The following is a 19,758-nucleotide window of genomic DNA, read 5'->3' on the forward strand; positions in this document are numbered from 1 at the left end:
TGAAGACTCATTTACATGTCTGGATACATAGACAGAACACTGTACCTAGCAAGCCTCTAGTTGGCTAGCCAGTTGACCAAAGATAGTCAGTGTCTTCTGATTATGAACAAGGTGTTGTTGCTTGATAACTGGATCACGTCATTAGGAGAATCACGTGATGGACTAGACCCAAACTAATAGACATAGCATGTTGATCGTGTCATTTTGTTGCTACTGTTTTCTGCGTGTCAAGTATTTGTTCCTATGACCATGAGATCATATAACTCACTAACACCGGAGGAATACTTTGTGTGTATCAAACGTCGCAACGTAACTGGGTGACTATAAAGATGCTCTACAGGTATCTCCGAAGGTGTTCGTTGAGTTAGTATGGATCAAGACTGGGATTTGTCACTCCGTGTGACGGAGAGGTATCTCGGGGCCCACTCGGTAATACAACATCACACACAAGCCTTGCAAGCAATGTGAGTTAGTGTAAGTTGCGGGATCTTGTATTACGGAACGAGTAAAGAGACTTGCCGGTAAACGAGATTGAAATAGGTATGCGGATACCGACGATCGAATCTCGGGCAAGTAACATACCGAAGGACAAAGGGAATGACTTACGGGATTATATGAATCCTTGGCACTGAGGTTCAAACGATAAGATCTTCGTAGAATATGTAGGATCCAATATGGGCATCCAGGTCCCGCTATTGGATATTGACCGAGGAGTCTCTCGGGTCATGTCTACATAGTTCTCGAACCCGCAGGGTCTGCACACTTAAGGTTCGACGTTGTTTTATGCGTATTTGAGTTATATGGTTGGTTACCGAATTTTGTTCGGAGTCCCGGATGAGATCACGGACGTCACGAGGGTTTCCGGAATGGTCCGGAAACGAAGATTGATATATAGGATGACCTCATTTGATTACCAGAAGGTTTTCGGAGTTACCGGGAATGTACCGGGAATGACGAATGGGTTCCGGGAGTTCACCGGGGGGGGGGGCAACCCACCCCGGGGAAGCCCATAGGCCTTGGGGGTGGCACACCAGCCCTTAGTGGGCTGGTGGGACAGCCCAAGAAGGCCCTATGCGCCATAGGAAAAAAATCAAAGAGAAAAAAAAGGAGGAGGTGGGAAAGGAAAGAAGGACTCCACCCACCAAACCAAGTAGGACTCGGTTTGGGGGGGGGAGACCTTCCCCCCTTGGCTCGGCCGAAACCCTTAGGGGTCCTTGGACCCCAAGGCAAGGCTCCCCCTCTTCCCCCTATATATACGGAGGTTTTAGGGCTGATTTGAGACGACTTTTCCACGGCAGCCCGACCACATACCTCCACGGTTTTTCCTCTAGATCGCGTTTCTGCGGAGCTCGGGCGGAGCCCTGCTGAGACAAGATCATCACCAACCTCCGGAGCGCCGTCACGCTGCCGGAGAACTCTTCTACCTCTCCGTCTCTCTTGCTGGATCAAGAAGGCCGAGATCATCGTCGAGCTGTACGTGTGTTGAACGCGGAGGTGCCGTCCGTTCGGCACTAGATCGTGGGATTGATCGCGGGACGGTTCGCGGGGCGGATCGAGGGACGTGAGGACGTTCCACTACATCAACCGCGTTCACTAACGCTTCTACTGTACGGTCTACAAGGGTACGTAGATCACACATCCCCTCTCATAGATGGACATCACCATGATAGGTCTTCGTGCGCGTAGGAAATTTTTTGTTTCCCATGCGACGTTCCCCAACAGTGGCATCATGAGCTAGGTTCATGCGTAGATGTCTTCTCGAGTAGAACACAAAAGTTTTTGTGGGCGGTGATGTGCGTTTTGCTGCCCTCCTTAGTCTTTTCTTAATTCCGCGGTATTGTTGGATCGAAGCGGCTCGGACCGACATTACTCGTACGCTTACGAGAGACTGGTTTCATCGCTACGAGTAACTCCGTTGCTCAAAGATGACTGGCGGGTGTCAATTTCTCCAACTTTAGTTGAATCGGATTTGACCGAGGAGGTCCTTGGATGAGGTTAAATAGCAACAAATATATCTCCATTGTGGTGTTTGCGTAAGTAAGATGCGATCCTACTAGATACCCATGGTCACCACGTAAAACATGCAACATCAAAATTAGAGGAAGTCTAACTTGTTTTTGCAGGGTATGCTTGTGATGTGATATGGCCAACGATGTGATGTGATATATTGGATGTATGATATGATCATGTTGTAATAGATAATATCGACTTGCACGTCGATGGTACGGCAAGCGGCAGGAGCCATAGGGTTGTCTTTATACTAATGTTTGTGCTTGCAGATGCGTTTACTATTTTGCTAGGATGTAGCTTTAGTAGTAATAGCATGAGTAGCACGACAACCCCGATGGCGACATGTTGATGGAGATCATGGTGTGGCGCCGGTGACAAGAAGATCGTGCCGGTGCTTTGGTGATGGAGATCAAGGAGCACGTGATGATGGCCATATCATGTCACTTATGAATTGCATGTGATGTTAATCCTTTTATGCTCCTTATTTTGCTTAGAACGACGGTAGCATTATGAGGTGATCTCTCACTAAAATTTCAAGACGAAATTGTGTTCTCCCCGACTGTGCACCGTTGCTACAGTTCGTCGTTTCGAGACACCACATGATGATCGGGTGTGATAGACTCAACGTTCACATACAACGGGTGCAAAACAGTTGCGCACGCGGAACACTCGGGTTAAGCTTGACGAGCCTAGCATGTGCAGACATGGCCTCGGAACACATGAGATCGAAAGGTCGATCATGAATCATATAGATGATATGATTAGCATAGGGATGCTTACCACTGAAACTATACTCAACTCACGTGATGATCGGACTTGAGCTAGTGTAAGTGGATCATGAACCACTCAAATGACTAGAGAGATGTACTTTTTGAGTGGGAGTTTAGCGAATAATTTGATTAAGTTAAACTCTAATTATCTTGAACATAGTCTAAGTCCACTTTGAATATATTTGTGTTGTAGATCATGGCTCACGCGACAGTCACCCTGAATTTTAATACGTTCCTAGAGAAAGCTAAGTTGAAAGATGATGGAAGCAACTTTGTAGACTGGGCTCGTAATCTTAAGCTAATCTTACAAGCTGGAAAGAAGGATTATGTCCTTAATGCTGCGCTAGGAGATGAACCACCCACTACGGCTGATCAGGATGTTAAGAACGCTTGGTTAGCACGTAAGGAGGACTACTCAGTAGTTCAATGTGCAGTCTTGTATGGCTTAGAACCGGGACTTCAACGTCGCTTTGAGCGTCATGGAGCATTTGAGATGTTCCAGGAGTTGAAGTTTATCTTTCAGAAGAACGCTCGGATCGAGAGGTATGAGACCTCCGATAAATTCTATGCTTGCAAGATGGAGGAGAACTAGTCTGTCAGTGAACATGTGCTCAAAATGTCTGGGTACTCAAACCGTCTAGCTGAGCTGGGGATTGAACTCTCGAGGAGGCTATCACTGATAGAATCCTTCAATAACTGCCGCCAAGCTATAAAGGCTTTGTGTTGAACTACAACATGCAAGGAATGAACAAGTCACCCGGCGAGTTGTTTGCGATGCTGAAAGTCGCAGAGTCTGAACTCCGTAAAGAGCATCAAGTGTTGATGGGGAATAAGACCACTAGTTTCAAGAGAAACGACAAAGGCAAGAAGGGTAATTCAAAGAAGAGCGGCAAGGCTGTTGCCAATCCGACGAAAAAAACCTAAAGATGGACCTAAGCCTGAAACAGAGTGTTACTATTGCAAGGGTATGGGTCACTGGAAGCGCAATTGCCCCAAGTATCTGGCAGATAAGAAGGCGGCCAAAGAAAAATCAGGTATATTTGATATACATGTTATTGATGTGTACTTAACTAGCTCTCGTAGTAGTGCCTGGGTATTCGATACCGGTTCTGTTGCTCATATTTGCAACTCGAAACAGGACTGCGGAATAGACGAAGCCTGGCGAAAGATGAAGTGACGATGCACGTAGGAAATGGTTCCAAGGTTGATGCAATCGCCATCGGCACAGTTTCACTTCAGTTACCATCAGGATTAGTTATGAACTTGAATCATTGTTATTTAGTGCCTGCGTTGAGCATGAACATTATATCTGGATCTTGTTTATTGCGAGACGGTTACTCTTTTAAGTCAGAGAATAATGGTTGTTCTATTTCTATGAGTAACATCTTTTATGGTCATGCACCCAATGTGAGAGGATTGTTCATATTGAATCTTGATAGCGATACAGACATACATAACATTGAGACCAAAAGAGTTAGAGTTAACAATGATAGCGCCATATTTTTGTGGCACTGCCGCTTAGGTCATATTGGTGTAAAGCGCATGAAGAAACTCCATGCCGATGGACTTTTGGAGTCACTTGACTTTGATTCACTTGACACGTGCGAACCATGCCTCATGGGCAAGATGACTAAAAATCTGTTCTCCGGAACAACGGAGCGTGCAAGTGACTTGTTGGAAATCATACATACCGATGTGTGTGGTCCGATGAGCGTAGAGGCACGCGGCGGATATCGTTATTTTCTCACCTTCACTGACGATTTGAGTAGATATGGTTATGTCTACTTAATGAAGCACAAGTCTGAAACATTTGAAAAGTTCAAGCAATTTCAGAGTGAAGTTGAAAATCATCGTGACAAGAAGATCAAGTTCCTACGGTCTGATCTTGGGGGTGAATATCTGAGTTTCGAGTTTGGTGCTCACTTAAGACAATGTGGAATTGTTTCACAGTTGACACCGCCTGGAACACCACAGCGTAATGGTGTGTCCGAACGTCGTAATCGTACTTTATTAGAGATGGTGCGATCTATGATGTCTCTTACTGATTTGTCGTTATCGTTTTGGGGTTATGCATTAGAAACAACTGCATTCACTTTAAATAGGGCACCATCAAAATCCGTTGAGACGACACCATACGAACTGTTGTATGGCAAAAGGCCAAAGTTGTCGTTTCTTAAAGTTTGGGGATGTGATGCTTATGTCAAAAAGCTTCAGCCTAAAAAGCTGGAACCCAAAGCATCAAGGTGCATCTTCATAGGTTACCCAAAAGAGACAGTTGGGTACACCTTCTATCTCAAATCCGAGGGCAAAGTGTTTGTTGCTAAAAACGGAGCTTTTCTCGAGAAGGAGTTTCTCTCGAGAGAATTGAGTGGGAGGAAGATAGAACTTGACGAGGTTGTCGAACCTCTCATCCCTCTGGATGGTGGCGCAGGGCAAGGGGGAACCTCTGTCGTTGTGACGCCGGTTTAGGAGGAAGTTAATGATGATGATCATGAAACTCCGGTTCAAGTTTCTGTCGAACCACGCAGGTCGACGAGACCACGTGCTGCTCCAGAGTGGTACGGTAATCCCGTCTTATCAATCATGTTGTTGGACAACAATGAACCTGCAAATTATGAAGAAGCAATGGTGGGCCCAGATTCCAACAAATGGCTAGAAGCCATGAAGTCCGAGATAGGATCCATGTATGAGAACAAAGTGTGGACTTTGGAGGTACTGCCTGAGGGCCGCAAGGCTATTCAGAACAAATGTATCTTTAAGAGGAAGACGGACGCTGACGGCAATGTGACTGTTTATAAAGCTTGACTTGTGGCAAAGGGTTTTTCACAAGTTCAAGGAGTTGACTACGATGAGACATTCTCACCCGTAGCGATGCTTAAGTCCGTCAGAATCATGTTAGCAATAGCTGCATTTTTCGATTATGAAATCTGGCAGATGGATGTCAAAACGGCGTTCCTTAACGGTTTCCTTAAGGAAGAATTGTATATGATGCAACCCGAAGGTTTTGTCGATCCTAAGAATGCTAACAAGGTGTGCAAGCTCCAGCGATCCATTTATGGACTGGTGCAAGCATCTCGGAGTTGGAACAAACGCTTTGATGAGGTGATCAAAGCTTTTGGGTTTATACAAGTGGTTGGAGAATCTTGTATTTACAAGAAAGTGAGTGGGAGCTCTGTGGCGTTTCTAATATTATATGTGGATGACATATTGCTGATTGGAAACAACGTAGAGTTTTTGGAGAGCATAAAGGATTACTTGAATAAAAGTTTCTCTATGAAGGACCTAGGAGAAGCTGCTTACATTCTAGGCATTAAGATCTATAGGGATAGATCAAAACGCCTGATAGGACTTTCACAAAGCACATACCTTGATAGAGTTTTGAAGAGGTTCAAAATGGAACAATCCAAGAAAGGGTTCTTGCCAGTTTTACAAGGTACGAGATTGAGTAAGACTCAGTGCCCAGCAACTGATGAGGATAGAGAGCATATGCGCTCCGTCCCCTATGCTTCAGCCATAGGTTCTATCATGTATGCAATGTTGTGCACTAGACCGGACGTTAGCTTGGTCATAAGTATGGCAGGTAGGTTTCAGAGTAATCCAGGAGTGGATCACTGGACAGCGGTCAAGAATATCCTGAAGTACCTGAAAAGGACTAAGGAGATGTTTCTCGTGTATGGAGGTGACGAAGAGCTCGCCGTAAAAGGTTACGTCGATGCAAGCTTTGACACAGATCCGGACGACTCTAAGTCGCAAACCGGATACGTATTTATTCTTAATGGGGGTGCGGTAAGCTGGTGCAGTTCCAAGCAAAGCGTCGTAGCAGATTCTACATGTGAAGTGGAGTACATGGCTGCCTCGGAGGCGGCTAAGGAGGGTGTCTGGATGAGGCAATTCATGACGGATCTTGGAGTGGTGCCAAGCGCACTGAATCCAATAACCTTGTTCTGTGACAACACGGGTGCCATTGCCTTAGCAAAGGAACCACGGTTTCACAAGAAGTCCAGACACATCAAACGACGCTTCAACCTCATCCGCGACTACGTCGAAGGGGAGGACGTAAATATATGCAAAGTGCACACGGATCTGAATGTAGCAGACCCGCTGACTAAACCTCTTCCACGGGCAAAGCATGATCAACACCAGAACTGTATGGGTGTTAGATTTATTACAATGTAATTCACATGATGATGTGAGGGCTAGATTATTGACTCTAGTGCAAGTGGGAGACTGTTGGAATTATGCCCTAGAGGCAATAATAAATATAGTTATTATTATAATTCCTGTATCAAGATAATCGTTTATTATCCATGCTATAATTGTATTGAATGAAGACTCATTTACATGTGTGGATACATAGATAGAACACTGTCCCTAGCAAGCCTCTAGTTGGCTAGCCAGTTGATCAAAGATAGTCAGTGTCTTCTGATTATGAACAAGGTGTTGTTGCTTGATAACTGGATCACGTCATTAGGAGAATCACGTCATGGACTAGGCCCAAACTAATAGACGTAGCATGTTGATCGTGTCATTTTGTTGCTACTGTTTTCTGCGTGTCAAGTATTTGTTCCTATGACCATGAGATCATATAACTCACTAACACCGGAGGAATACTTTGTGTGTATCAAACGTCGCAACGTAACTGGGTGACTATAAAGATGCTCTACAGGTATCTCCGAAGGTGTTCGTTGAGTTAGTATGGATCAAGACTGGGATTTGTCACTCCGTGTGACGGAGAGGTATCTCGGGGCCCACTCGGTAATACAACATCACACACAAGCCTTGCAAGCAATGTGAGTTAGTGTAAGTTGCGGGATCTTGTATTACGGAACAAGTAAAGAGACTTGCCGGTAAACGAGATTGAAATAGGTATGCGGATACTGACGATCGAATCTCGGGCAAGTAACATACCGAAGGACAAAGGGAATGACTTACGGGATTATATGAATCCTTGGCACTGAGGTTCAAACGATAAGATCTTCGTAGAATATGTAGGATCCAATATGGGCATCCAGGTCCCGCTATTGGATATTGACCGAGGAGTCTCTCGGGTCATGTCTACATAGTTCTCGAACCCGCAGGGTCTGCACACTTAAGGTTCGACGTTGTTTTATGCGTATTTGAGTTATATGGTTGGTTACCGAATGTTGTTCGGAGTCCCGGATGAGATCACGGACGTCACGAGGGTTTCCGGAATGGTCCGGAAACGAAGATTGATATATAGGATGACCTCATTTGATTACCGGAAGGTTTCCGGAGTTAACGGGAATGTACCGGGAATGACGAATGGGTTCCGGGAGTTCACCGGGGGGGGGGGGGGCAACCCACCCCGGGGAAGCCCATAGGCCTTGGGGGTGGCACACCAACCCTTAGTGGGCTGGTGGGACAGCCCAAGAAGGCCCTATGCGCCATAGGAAGAAAATCAAAGAGAAAAAAAGGAGGAGGTGGGAAAGGAAAGAAGGACTCCACCCACCAAACCAAGTAGGACTCGGTTTGGGGGGGAGACCTTCCCCCCCTTGGCTCGGACGAAACCCTTAGGGGTCCTTGGACCCCAAGGCAAGGCTCCCCCTCTTCCCCCTATATATACGGAGGTTTTAGGGCTGATTTGAGACGACTTTTCCACGGCAGCCCGACCACATACCTCCACGGTTTTTCCTCTAGATCGCGTTTCTGCGGAGCTCGGGCGGAGCCCTGCTGAGACAAGATCATCACCAACCTCCGGAGCGCCGTCACGCTGCCGGAGAACTCTTCTACCTCTCCGTCTCTCTTGCTGGATCAAGAAGGCCGAGATCATCGTTGAGCTGTACGTGTGCTGAACGCGGAGGTGCCGTCCGTTCGGCACTAGATCGTGGGATTGATCGCGGGACGGTTCGCGGGGCGGATCGAGGGACATGAGGACGTTCCACTACATCAACCGCGTTCAGTAACGCTTCTGTTGTACGGTCTACAAGGGTACGTAGATCACACATCCCCTCTCGTAGATGGACATCACCATGATAGGTCTTCGTGCGTGTAGGAAATTTTTTGTTTCCCATGCGACGTTCCCCAACAGACCCACCACACCTTGTAGCAACTACTCCTACTAGTGCCTAGAGACCGTATCACGTGCTAAAACTACTTGGGACCAGCTAAAACCAACATTTCTAGCTCAAGAACAGGGTCACCAAGGTAGCAAGAATACACGAAGGATAAAGCACTAGAGCAAAAACTAATTGGACCAATGGAGGAGTCACTACCAAGGAGTAATTTCCCCAAAACGGTTCGTAGAATGGTGCTTTGAGCAAGGAGATAAAAAATCACAGCCAAATGAGCAAGAACACGGGTTTGAGCTGCGAAACAATTTTTTCTGGAGGTGGAAGAAGAGGCTGGGAGCTGGAATGAGTGGAGGGGGTCCCTGTGGGCCCCACAAGCTTGCACTCCGCCACCAGGGGGTGGGTGGCGGTGGCAGGGCTTGTGGCCCACTGGTCTGGCCCCCAGGCTAGCTCTCAGGCCGAGTAATTTTTAAAAATTCCAGAAAAAATCATACTAAATTTTCAGGACCATCGGAGAACTTTTATTTCCGAGGTGTTTTTCTCCGGGACGCTAAAACAGAAAACAGGAAAAACTAAACTAATTCTATCATTTTTCTTCTAAGCAACAGAAAATGAAAGCTTAAAACAGAGGTATGTGACTCTTTGATTCATCCGTTTCACGGTTATCGAAAGAAATCCGTCAATGGGGTTGATCAAGTCCTCATGACAAAACCTTCTCGAATCGCAAGAGAGAACGGAGAATTTTGTAATAGCCACTAAGTCACCTCAATGGGGATATGTATCTCCCCAACAAGAAAATCATACTTCATCTTGACACAAGGAATAGGGCATTCAAAGCTCCCAATGAGAATCGATGAAGACTTTTCGATAGCATTGATGCAATGTACTTGATATCGTTTCTTCGGAAAGTGCACTGTGTGCTCATTACCGTTTATATGGAAAGTGACATTGCCTTTGTTGCAATCTATAACAACCCCTGTAGTGTTTAAAAAGTGTCTTCCTAGGATGACAGCCATGGCATCGTCCTCGGGAATATCCAAGATAACAAAGTCTGTTAAGATAGTGGTGTTAGCAACCACAACAGGCACATCCTCACAAATGCCGATAGGGAAAGCAGTTGATTTGTCGGCCATTTGCAGAGAAATTTCAGTGGGTGTCAACTTATCCAATTCAAGTCTACGATAAAGAGAGAGCGTCATAACACTAACACCGGCTCCAAGGTCACATAAGGCAGTTCTTACGTAGTTTCCTTTAATGGAGCAAGGTATAGTGGGCACTCTGGGATCACCAAGTTTCTTAGGAGTTCCACCTTTGAAAGTGTAATTGGCAAGCATGGTGGAGATCTCAAGATCTGGTATCTTCTGTTTATTAGTCATGATATCTTTTATGTACTTGGCATACAGAGACATTTGGAGCATATCAGTTAACCGCATCTGCAGAAAGATGGGTCATATCATCTCAACGAAGCGCTCAAAATCCTCATCATCCTTTTTCTTGGATGGCTTAGGAGGAAAGGGCATAGATCTCTGAACCCATGGCTCCCTTTCTTTACCTTGCTTCCTAGCAGTGAAGTCATTATTATAGTATCTCTTAGGTTGTGGGTTATCAGGATTAACCATAGGTTCAATCTCCACATCCTCATCATTGCTAGGTTGAGCATTATTATGAACATCGCTGTCCATATTGTCACCAGGTTCATGTTCATCACCAGATTGTGTTTCTGCATCAGACGCAAAAATATCATTAGGTTCTTCCGGTGTGACAGTATTTGGTGATCTGGCATGTAGGTTTCTATCATCTTTCTTCTTCTCCTTAGGATGACTGGGTGTATCAGCATTGATTCCTTGAGAATCTTGATCAATTCTCTTAGGATGACCTTCAGGATACAAAGGTTCATGAGTCATTTTGCCTCCTCTAGTAATGACTCTCACAGAGTTGTCATTTAATTCATTGAGCAAGTCATTCTGAGCTTTAAGTACTTGTTCTACCTGAGTAGTAATCATAGAGGCGTGTTTACTCAGAAGCTTCAGATCATTGACATTTCTGTCCACACAAGCACTTAAATGGCTAAGCATACGAGTACTTTGTTCCAAATGTCTGCTAATATAATCATTGAAACTCTGTTGTTTGGCAACAAAGTTGTAAAATTCATCAAAGCATAGGCTAGCAGGTTTATCAAAAGGAATATCACTCTCATCAAACCTACGCAGAGAATTCACTTCCACTACCTGTATCGGGTTATCGAGACCATGGATGTCTTCGATAGGTGGTAGATTTTTGACATCTTCAGATCTAATGCCTTTATCTTGCATAGATTTCTTGGCTTCTTGCATATCTTCGGGACTGAGGAATAGAATACCTCTTTTCTTCGTAGTTGGCTTAGGAGGTGGTTCGAGAATAGTCCAAGCATTATCGTTGATCAAGATGTTATTCAGTAGGGTCTCAGCTTGTTCTACAGTTCGTTCCCTAAAAACACAACCGGCATAACTATCTAGGTGGTCTCTAGAGGCATCGGTAAGTCCGTTATAGAGGATATCAAGTATCTCGTTCTTCTTAACAGGGTGATCAGGCAAAGCATTTTGTAGCTGGGCGAGCCTCCCCCAAGCTTGTGGAAGACTCTCTTCTTGGAGTTGAGCAAAGTTGTATATTTCGTGCAAGGCAGCTTGCTTCTTATGGGCAGGGAAATATTTCTCACAAAAGTAATAGACCATATCCTGGGGACTACTCACACATCCAGGAGCAAGAGAAGTGAACCAGGCTTTAGCGTCATCCTTTAGAGAGAAAGGAAACAACTTAAGGATATAGTAGTGGCGGATCTTCTCCTCATTAGTGAAAAGGGTGTCTATATCGTGTAGTTTGGCAAGATGGGCTACGACCGTCTCAGACTGGTAACCGTGAAAAGGATTAGATTCGACTAGAGAGATTATCTCAGGATCGACAGAGAATTCATAATCCTTATCGGTGATAAAGATAGGTGAAGTGGCAAACTTCGGGTCGTATTTCATCCTAGCTTTCAGAGATTTTTCCTTCCACTTGAGAAGTAACTTCTCAGCATCATAGGCATCCTTACACGCAAGAAAATCCTCAGCTATCTCTCCCTCCATAACGTAACCCTCAGGTATATCAGGCAATTCATATCTAGGAGAGCTAGATCTAACAGGAGCAAAAGCAGGTTCTATCTCAATAGTATCGGTTGTTACAGAAGCATCACGAGCATTGGCAGTAATTCTAGCAATATGAGCATCAAGGAACACCCCTAGTGGAACATCAGGCAAAGTAGTGTCTCTAGCAGTATCAAGCATAGCATCGTCAGGCAAAATAACATCTCTAGCATCATCAGGCACAGTATCAAGCATAGCATCTCTAGCAGTATCAAGCATTGCATCTCTAGCAGTATCAGGCATAACATCAGGCATAGTATCAAGCATATCATCTCTAGCAGTAGCATCATAAGCATCATCAAGCACATGCGACATATCAAGATTTCTAGCAGGAGGTGATGTCGCAAACTTACTCATAACTGAAGGTGAATCAAGTGCAGAGCTAGATGGCAATTCCTTACCTCCCCTCGTAGTTGAGGGCAAGACTTTTGTTTTTGGATCCTTCAGATTCTTCATAGTGATCAGCAGATATAAATCCGAAGTGACTCAGAGAATATAGCAATACCTCCCCAGCAACAGCGCCAGAAAAATGCTTGATGTTAGTTGTTCTTCCCCTTGTAATGGCACCAGAAGAATGCTGCTAGCACTCTCCGGCAATCAAAACTAGAAGAATGTTGTTGACGGCCCACCAGCGCGTGGGATCGTAGCAGTTTTCGTGGGTAGAGTATTCGACCCAAATTTGTTGATCGCCAAACAGGAGGTTAGAGAATACTCTCGAGTATTAGCAGTTGAATTTGTCAGATTCAACCACACCTGGAAGATTAGTATCTGCAAGCAAAGTAGTAACAACAAAGTAATATGATAACAACGGTGTCAGAAACGATCTGTTGACACGGCAGACTATTTCTAACGATTGTACCTATGGCGCCAAGTTGCCTCGTTGACGGAAATCGTCAGTTCCCGTCAACGACCAGCGAATCAAAATTGTAGCAGGTAGCAGCAGTGAAATGAGCAATAGCAACGGCAAGGAAAAGCAGTAGTGACAGCAGTAGCAAGTAGCAACTGTAGCAAGCGACAGTAGTAGCAGCAGAGCAAGACAAGTAACAGTAGTAGCAACAGTAGTAACAGCAGCAGTAGGACAAACTCGTAGGCAATGGGTCGGTGATTTGTTTGGATGATATTCATCATGCAACAGTTATAACACGGAGAGATATGTGGCTAGCTCCCGTTCGTCAATGTGATGTAGGCATGCATTCTGTGTGTCGTCATACGTGCTTAGGGAAAAGAACTTGCATGACATCTATTGTCCATCCCTCCCGTGGCAGCGGGGTCCAAAAGGAAACTATGGGATATTAAGGTTCTCCTTTTAATCAAGAACCGGACCAACGCATTAGCACTTGGTGAACACATGAACTCCTCAAACTATGGTCATCACCGGGAGTGGTTCCGGTTATTGTCATTCCGGGGTTGCCGGATCATAACACATAGTGGGTAACTACAACTTGCAAGATCGGATCTAAAACACATATATATTGGTGATAACATAATAATTTCAGATCTGAAATCATGGCACTCGGGCCCTAGTGACAAGCATTAAGCATGACAAAGTAGTAGCAACATCAATCTCAGAACATAGTGGATACTAGGGATCAATCCCATCAAAACTAACTCGATTACATGATAGATCTCATCCTACTCATCACCGCCCAGCGAGCCTACGAATAGATTACTCACGAACGGCGAAGAGCTTCATGGAATTGGAGAGGGAAGAAGGTTGATGATGACGATGGCGACGATTTCCCCTCTCCGGAGCCCAAGACGGACTCCAGATCTGCCCTCCAGATGAAGAACAGGTGGTGGCGGCGCCTCCGTATTGCAAACGCGACGAAAACTTCTCTTTTTATTTTTTCTGGGACGAAAGGGAACTTATAGAGCTGGAATTGGGGGCGGCAGAGCCGTGTGCGCCCCACAAGCCTGCGCACCGCCACCAGGGGGGGGGGGGGTGGCGGAGCCAGGTCTTGTGGCCCACTGGCCCACCCCCTCAGGTGGAACTTGGCGCATATATTTTTCATATTTTCCATAAATGATCTCCGTAAATTTTCAGGACGTTTCGAGAACTTTGATTTCTGCACAAAAATAACACCAAGGCAATTCTGCTGAAAACAACGTCAGTCCAGGTTAGTTCCATTCAAATCATGCAAATTAGAGTCCAAAACAAGGGCAAAAAGTTTGGAAAAGTAGATACGATGGAGACGTATCACTCATCCGGTAGTCCAACCGACTTAGACAATGTTCATGCCCGGGAGACACATCTTAGAAGGGGTCATTGTCTTGAATGAAACATTGCACTAAATCCATACAAAGAAACTTGATGGGGTAATGTTTAAAATGGATTTTGAGAAGGCGTATGATAAAGTCAAATGGTCATTCCTTCAGCAAGCCTTACGCATGAAGGGACTCAACGTATCTTGGAGGGATCGGGTGCATGCTTTCATTTAGAAAGGTAGCAGTGTGGGGGTTAAAGTAAATGATGACATAGGTCATTGCTTTCAAACACATAAGGGATCGAGACAAAGGAGATTGTATGTCGCCGGTGCTGTTCAACATAGTAGCGGATATGTTGGAAGTCCTTATTGGTCGGGCTAAACAAAATGGCCAAGTAGGAGGACTTGTTCCACATCTTCTAGAGGGGGGAGTATCCATACTACAATACGCGGATGACACGGTCATCTTCATGGAGCACGATATGGAAAAAGCTAGGAATATGAAACATGTTCTTTGCCTATTTGAACAAATGTCTGGACTAAAGATTAATTTTAACAAAAGAAAATTGTTCTGCTTTGGGAAAGCAAAGGAGGAACAAGATGCTTACAGGTAACTATTCGGATGTGAAATGGGAGCACTATCGTTTAGTTACCTAGGGATTCCCATTCACCATAGACGATTGACAAATAGTGAATGGAAGGGTATTGATTATAGATTTGAAAAAAAAGATTAGGTTGCTGGAAGGGCAAACCTATGTCTCCTAGAGGACGTCTAGTGCTGATAAATCCGGTTTTGACAAGCGTGCCAATGTTCCTCCTACCATTGTTTGAAATACCGGTAGGGGTACAGAAAATATTAGACTTCTATAGATCTCGTTTCTTCTCGCAATGTGATGAGGCTAAGAAAAAAATACAAATTGACAAGGTGGGATATCATCTACACACCCAAAGACCAAGGAGGTCTCGGCATTGAAAACTTAAAAGTGAAGAATAATGCGTGCTTAGCAAATGGCTATACAGGTTATCTACGGAGGCCGAAGGGATGTGGGTTCAAATATTGAAGAATAAGTACCTACAATCCAAGACATTGGCCCAGGTTATAGCTAAATCTAACGACTCACCTTTTTGGAAGGGGTTAATGAAGATGAAGGTAACCTTATTCCAGCGGGTGAAATTTGTAGTTGGTAGTGGTACCATAATAAGATTCTGGAAGGACACATGGCTCAAGGATACACCGCTAGCATTACAATATCCTACCTTATATAATATTGTACTCCCTCCGTCCGAAAATACTTGTCTTAGAAATGAATAAAATGGATGTATCTATAACTAAAATAAGTCTAGATACATCCATTTCTAGGACGAGTATTTCCGGACGGAGGAAGTACAATATATGGAAGAGTACGTAGCCACACTATTAGACATGATACCTTTTAAGATACAACTCAGGCGAGCTCTAGTGGGAGAATGCTGGCACTTGGTGACAAGATTGATGAACGTTCAACTCCGTAACCAGTCAGATAGTATCCACTAGAATTTAGCTACGAACGGGATTTTTTCAGTGAAGTCCATATACATGGATCTGATCAACTTTGGGTCTCTGTCTAGATCATTGCATATTTGGAAAATCAAAGTGCCACTTTGAATGAAAAATTTCATGTGGTTTTTACACAAGGGGGTTGTACTAACCAAAGACAACTTGATAAAATGAAGATGGATAGGCAGACCTACTTTCTCCTATTGTGATCAAAATGAAACAATAAGACACGTCTTTCTTGATTGTCCACTTGCAAGACTATTATGGCGATTTGTTCATATAACCTTTAACGTTAATCCACCAACGAGCATTAATTCGCTATTTGGGACGTGACTCAATGGAGTAGACGTAACTATAGCGAATCTTATCCGGATTGATATAAGTGCTTTATTTTGGGCTATATGGAACACTAGAAATGATATGATTCTTAATGGCAAGAACTTCAATAATTTTTTGCAGGTTATTACAGAGCCACGTCTTGGATCCATATGTGACCGTTACTCACTCATGCAGACTCGAGGGAGCTTATGGCTATTGGGTGCAACCGGTGGGGGCGGTCGCACAGGCTATATTTAGCCGATTTGGATGGCGAGCTAATAATAGGTTCAGTGTAGAGGCATCGTAGCCTACTTTTGGTTTCGCCGGCTATGGCAGTTTTTATTTATTCTTTGCACTTGTTTTTATGCTCAGATCATGAGCATTTTGTGGACCTAAGACTTCATTTTTGAACTTATTCAATAATATGGCTGCATGCATCGATTGATGCAGAGGCTGGGGGCTCCGCTCCTCCTTTTTCAAAAAGAAAAAAAAACAACTGTTGATATTTGGCATAGGCTCGGTGGCTTTAGGAGGCAACAATGTCGGTTCCCTCCTCTGAGAAAACCTACCCTCGATTCCAGGGCGAACAACCACATGTTTTTCTTATATGGATCATGGCATAATGATTTTTCTTTTTGCGGAAGAGGCCATCAAGCATAGTGTTCTATGTAAGCAAGTGTCGAACGGTAGAGATGGTGGATGATGCTTTTAGCGAATTGATAAATGAGTGCCTTTTTTCTGGTGAGAACCAGTGATCTTGAAGGTGTTAACTTGAGACGTGATAAACCATAGACTATTTTTCGGTTAGGCCAAATAGCATCACCGAGTGATCACCTATTTCTTAGTGAAGTCGTTGTCTTCAAGTATAGTGCTTCCTGGTAATTTTTGTGTTATTGTGCTAGTGCATTTTGGTCCTTGCGGTTAAGATTTTGCTAAATGATGGAGAAAATGGTAGTCATGAGGCCCATTTTGAAGATGATAGACTTGGAATTCGGTTTCATTTTTGTAAAAATGTTTCTTCATCTTGATGCCTAACCATTTTTGAATTCTCAAGTAGTTAAATACTTTCAAGAACCTAAACAACAATAAAAACATAAAAACAAAACATAAGGAATAACAAACACACGCGAGCTTCTTTTCGAGATCATTCCCGCCTTATCATTATTCATTTCAGCTTTCGATGATTTTAACGACTCTAGGTTTCAAGTGTGTTTTTGACTTCGTCTATCCCATCGTGGGATGGTGCCAATAATGTTCTACTTCCTCCGTAAACTAATATAAGAGCATTTAGATTGCTATTTTAGTTATCTAAACACATCTCCGTAAACTAATATCCCATCGTGGAATATTATTTCTGGGTGTGGGTGTGGAATTGGCTTGTTGTGTTGCCTTTTTGCCATTTTTTTGCAGCTTTGTTCAAAAGAGGCTTTGCATTTGTTCTTTGTGCACCCAAAACCATTAAATATAATAAAAACTAGCCATCATATGCAAATCTTTTCATGTTTAACTAATTATCACTGATTTACATTTCCTCATTTGAAAACGCTAGTAGATAGCGGAATGAAAGATCGAGGTAAGTAAAAATTTATTTATATTACACACAACAAACCAGTACCACATAATAACTTACAAATCGAAAGGGGAAATGGATGAGTCCTCACACAACACAAGGAATGCCAACCATATGGTTCACACGTAAGGCAACCCTCTCAAACATCACTCTTCACCGAAGAGCTGTAGCCATCCTGGTCATCGTAATACTTGGACCACAACATGATCCCACCATACTTCCCTGCACTCTTGATCAATGGGAGAACATCCGACTTTAGGTCATCAGCTGGGATGAATCCACTCCCAGCTGCCTGAGGTGACGCCGGGAGACCGAGGAAGATCTGCTTTGCAGGAACCGTCAACCACTGCTTCCATGAATCAGCTAGATTGGAAGTGCTGCCTGAAGTATACTGACAAGGAGCGTTGTTGTAGAACTGCACCCACACATAATCAAAGAGGCCGGTGTTGAGGGCGCCTCCCACCCATGCATCAGGGAAAGGGCACTGTGGCGCGGCCGTCAAGTACACTCTCCTGCCGGAGTTGCTATACCCTTTCAGGAACCTTGCAAGATCATCCCAGTGCAGGGGTGTACCGCCCTCGATATCGAAGTCGATGCCGTCAAGGATTGCATCACCCAGAGGCCGCGAAGATGAGGTGCCTCCTAAGAAGTTGTTCCACAGGTACGTCGCGACATTCTTGGCGTCCTGGGAAGAGGAAAGGTAGTACCCACCCGCCCCGCCACCGATGGATAGCATGACCTTGACGCCCCGACTCTGGCATGACTTGATGTCAGAGCTCAGGCTAGAGCAACCGCCGTTGGTTGGGACGCAATGGCCTGCTAGGTTGAGGACTGGCGGCTGGTCATTGCCGAAAGAGGAAAGGAATGCGATGTTGACAAATTTGTAGTTGCCGGTGGCACATGTTGCAGCCAGTGTTCCCTCTCCGCCATTCTGACCCCAATAGATGGAAATGCCGCCCGCTTCGGATCCGAGAAACTGCGTCGCGGCTACTGCCACGACCAGCAGTTGGAGCAGAGATGATCTACTAGCCATCTCTGGGGAAATATTGTTCCTACTGAACTCTTCTCTCCAGTGTTGGTGCCTTCAGATGTAGGAGTATGCTTTTTGTTTTGCTGCGTGTGCCGAGTTTGTGCTTGATGGTTGGCTTATATACGAGGGGGGACTCTTGGTGTGAAATCTGCCACTCCCAGATTGTTTATCCTCATGCGTGACTTGTTGGGCACATAGATGAACACTTGCGAACACGCTCAGTTGGCAGCTAATTAACGGCGACGGTGTTCGTGATTTTATACTGCACCTTCAGCTTGTAAGAGATTATCTTATACTACGTGAATAGAATAACGTGCAAGGAAAGGCGTACTACAGCTGTGTGTTGGCGACGGCAAACTAAGCGATTAAGAATTCAGTAATTCGTCAAAAAAAATTTGATTAAGAACAGACAAGTAGAAGGCGTACTATATAAGATTTTTTTTCTTTCAGGAGGAGCACTATATACGACATAATCTTGTACCATTCGTGTGCCATGTGCTCGAAGCCCAAGGAGTTGACACACGTAAAGGGAACGGGCACGTCTATATCCTAAATATATATATATATATATATATATATATATATATTTCAAAAATTACATTGGTTATCTTTTTTGAAAGTTCATTGCAAGTTAAAAAATATTCATGATGTAAAATGTATGTTTGCACAATTTTACAAATTGTTCGTATCATTCGGAAAAATGTTCATGATATTCATTTTTTTTGCACATTTACAATTTTCCAAGACATTTTTAAAAATGTTCATGAAAATATCGAAAATTCATGTAATTGCGAAAAAATGTGCATACCACTTCAAAAACTTCTTAATGGATTTTTTAAAATGTTCATGTGTTTTCAAATTATGTTTCACGATTTTATAAAAGTCTAATAATTTAAGAAGGAAGTGAATAATATATAAAAAATATCCATGTCATTTGAAATAAAAATTCCAACACCTGACAAATATTTGCATATTTGAAAAATAATATTTATATTTTTTTTTGAAAAATGTTGAACATGCGTTTAAAAATGATAGCTTTGTATCTAAAACATATTCATATGTATTTAAATACTGATTAATATGCATTTTACAAATGTTCAACATGTATTAAAAAAAGATTCAACCTGTA

General features: G+C 43.8%; 1 protein-coding gene across 1 annotated transcript; it reads right to left on the reverse strand.

Annotated features, from left to right (window-relative positions):
• Window positions 1-17,738: 17,738 nt before the first annotated feature.
• LOC123430870 (acidic endochitinase-like) lies at window positions 17,739-18,632 on the reverse strand. Its single transcript, XM_045114705.1, has one exon. It carries the CDS (start codon window positions 18,630-18,632, stop codon window positions 17,739-17,741), a length of 894 nt encoding a protein of 297 aa, XP_044970640.1.
• Between the last annotated feature and the right edge of the window lie 1,126 nt (window positions 18,633-19,758).

This window comes from Hordeum vulgare, chromosome 2H, assembly GCF_904849725.1.
Source record: "Hordeum vulgare subsp. vulgare chromosome 2H, MorexV3_pseudomolecules_assembly, whole genome shotgun sequence".
NCBI classification, from domain to species: domain Eukaryota; kingdom Viridiplantae; phylum Streptophyta; class Magnoliopsida; order Poales; family Poaceae; genus Hordeum; species Hordeum vulgare.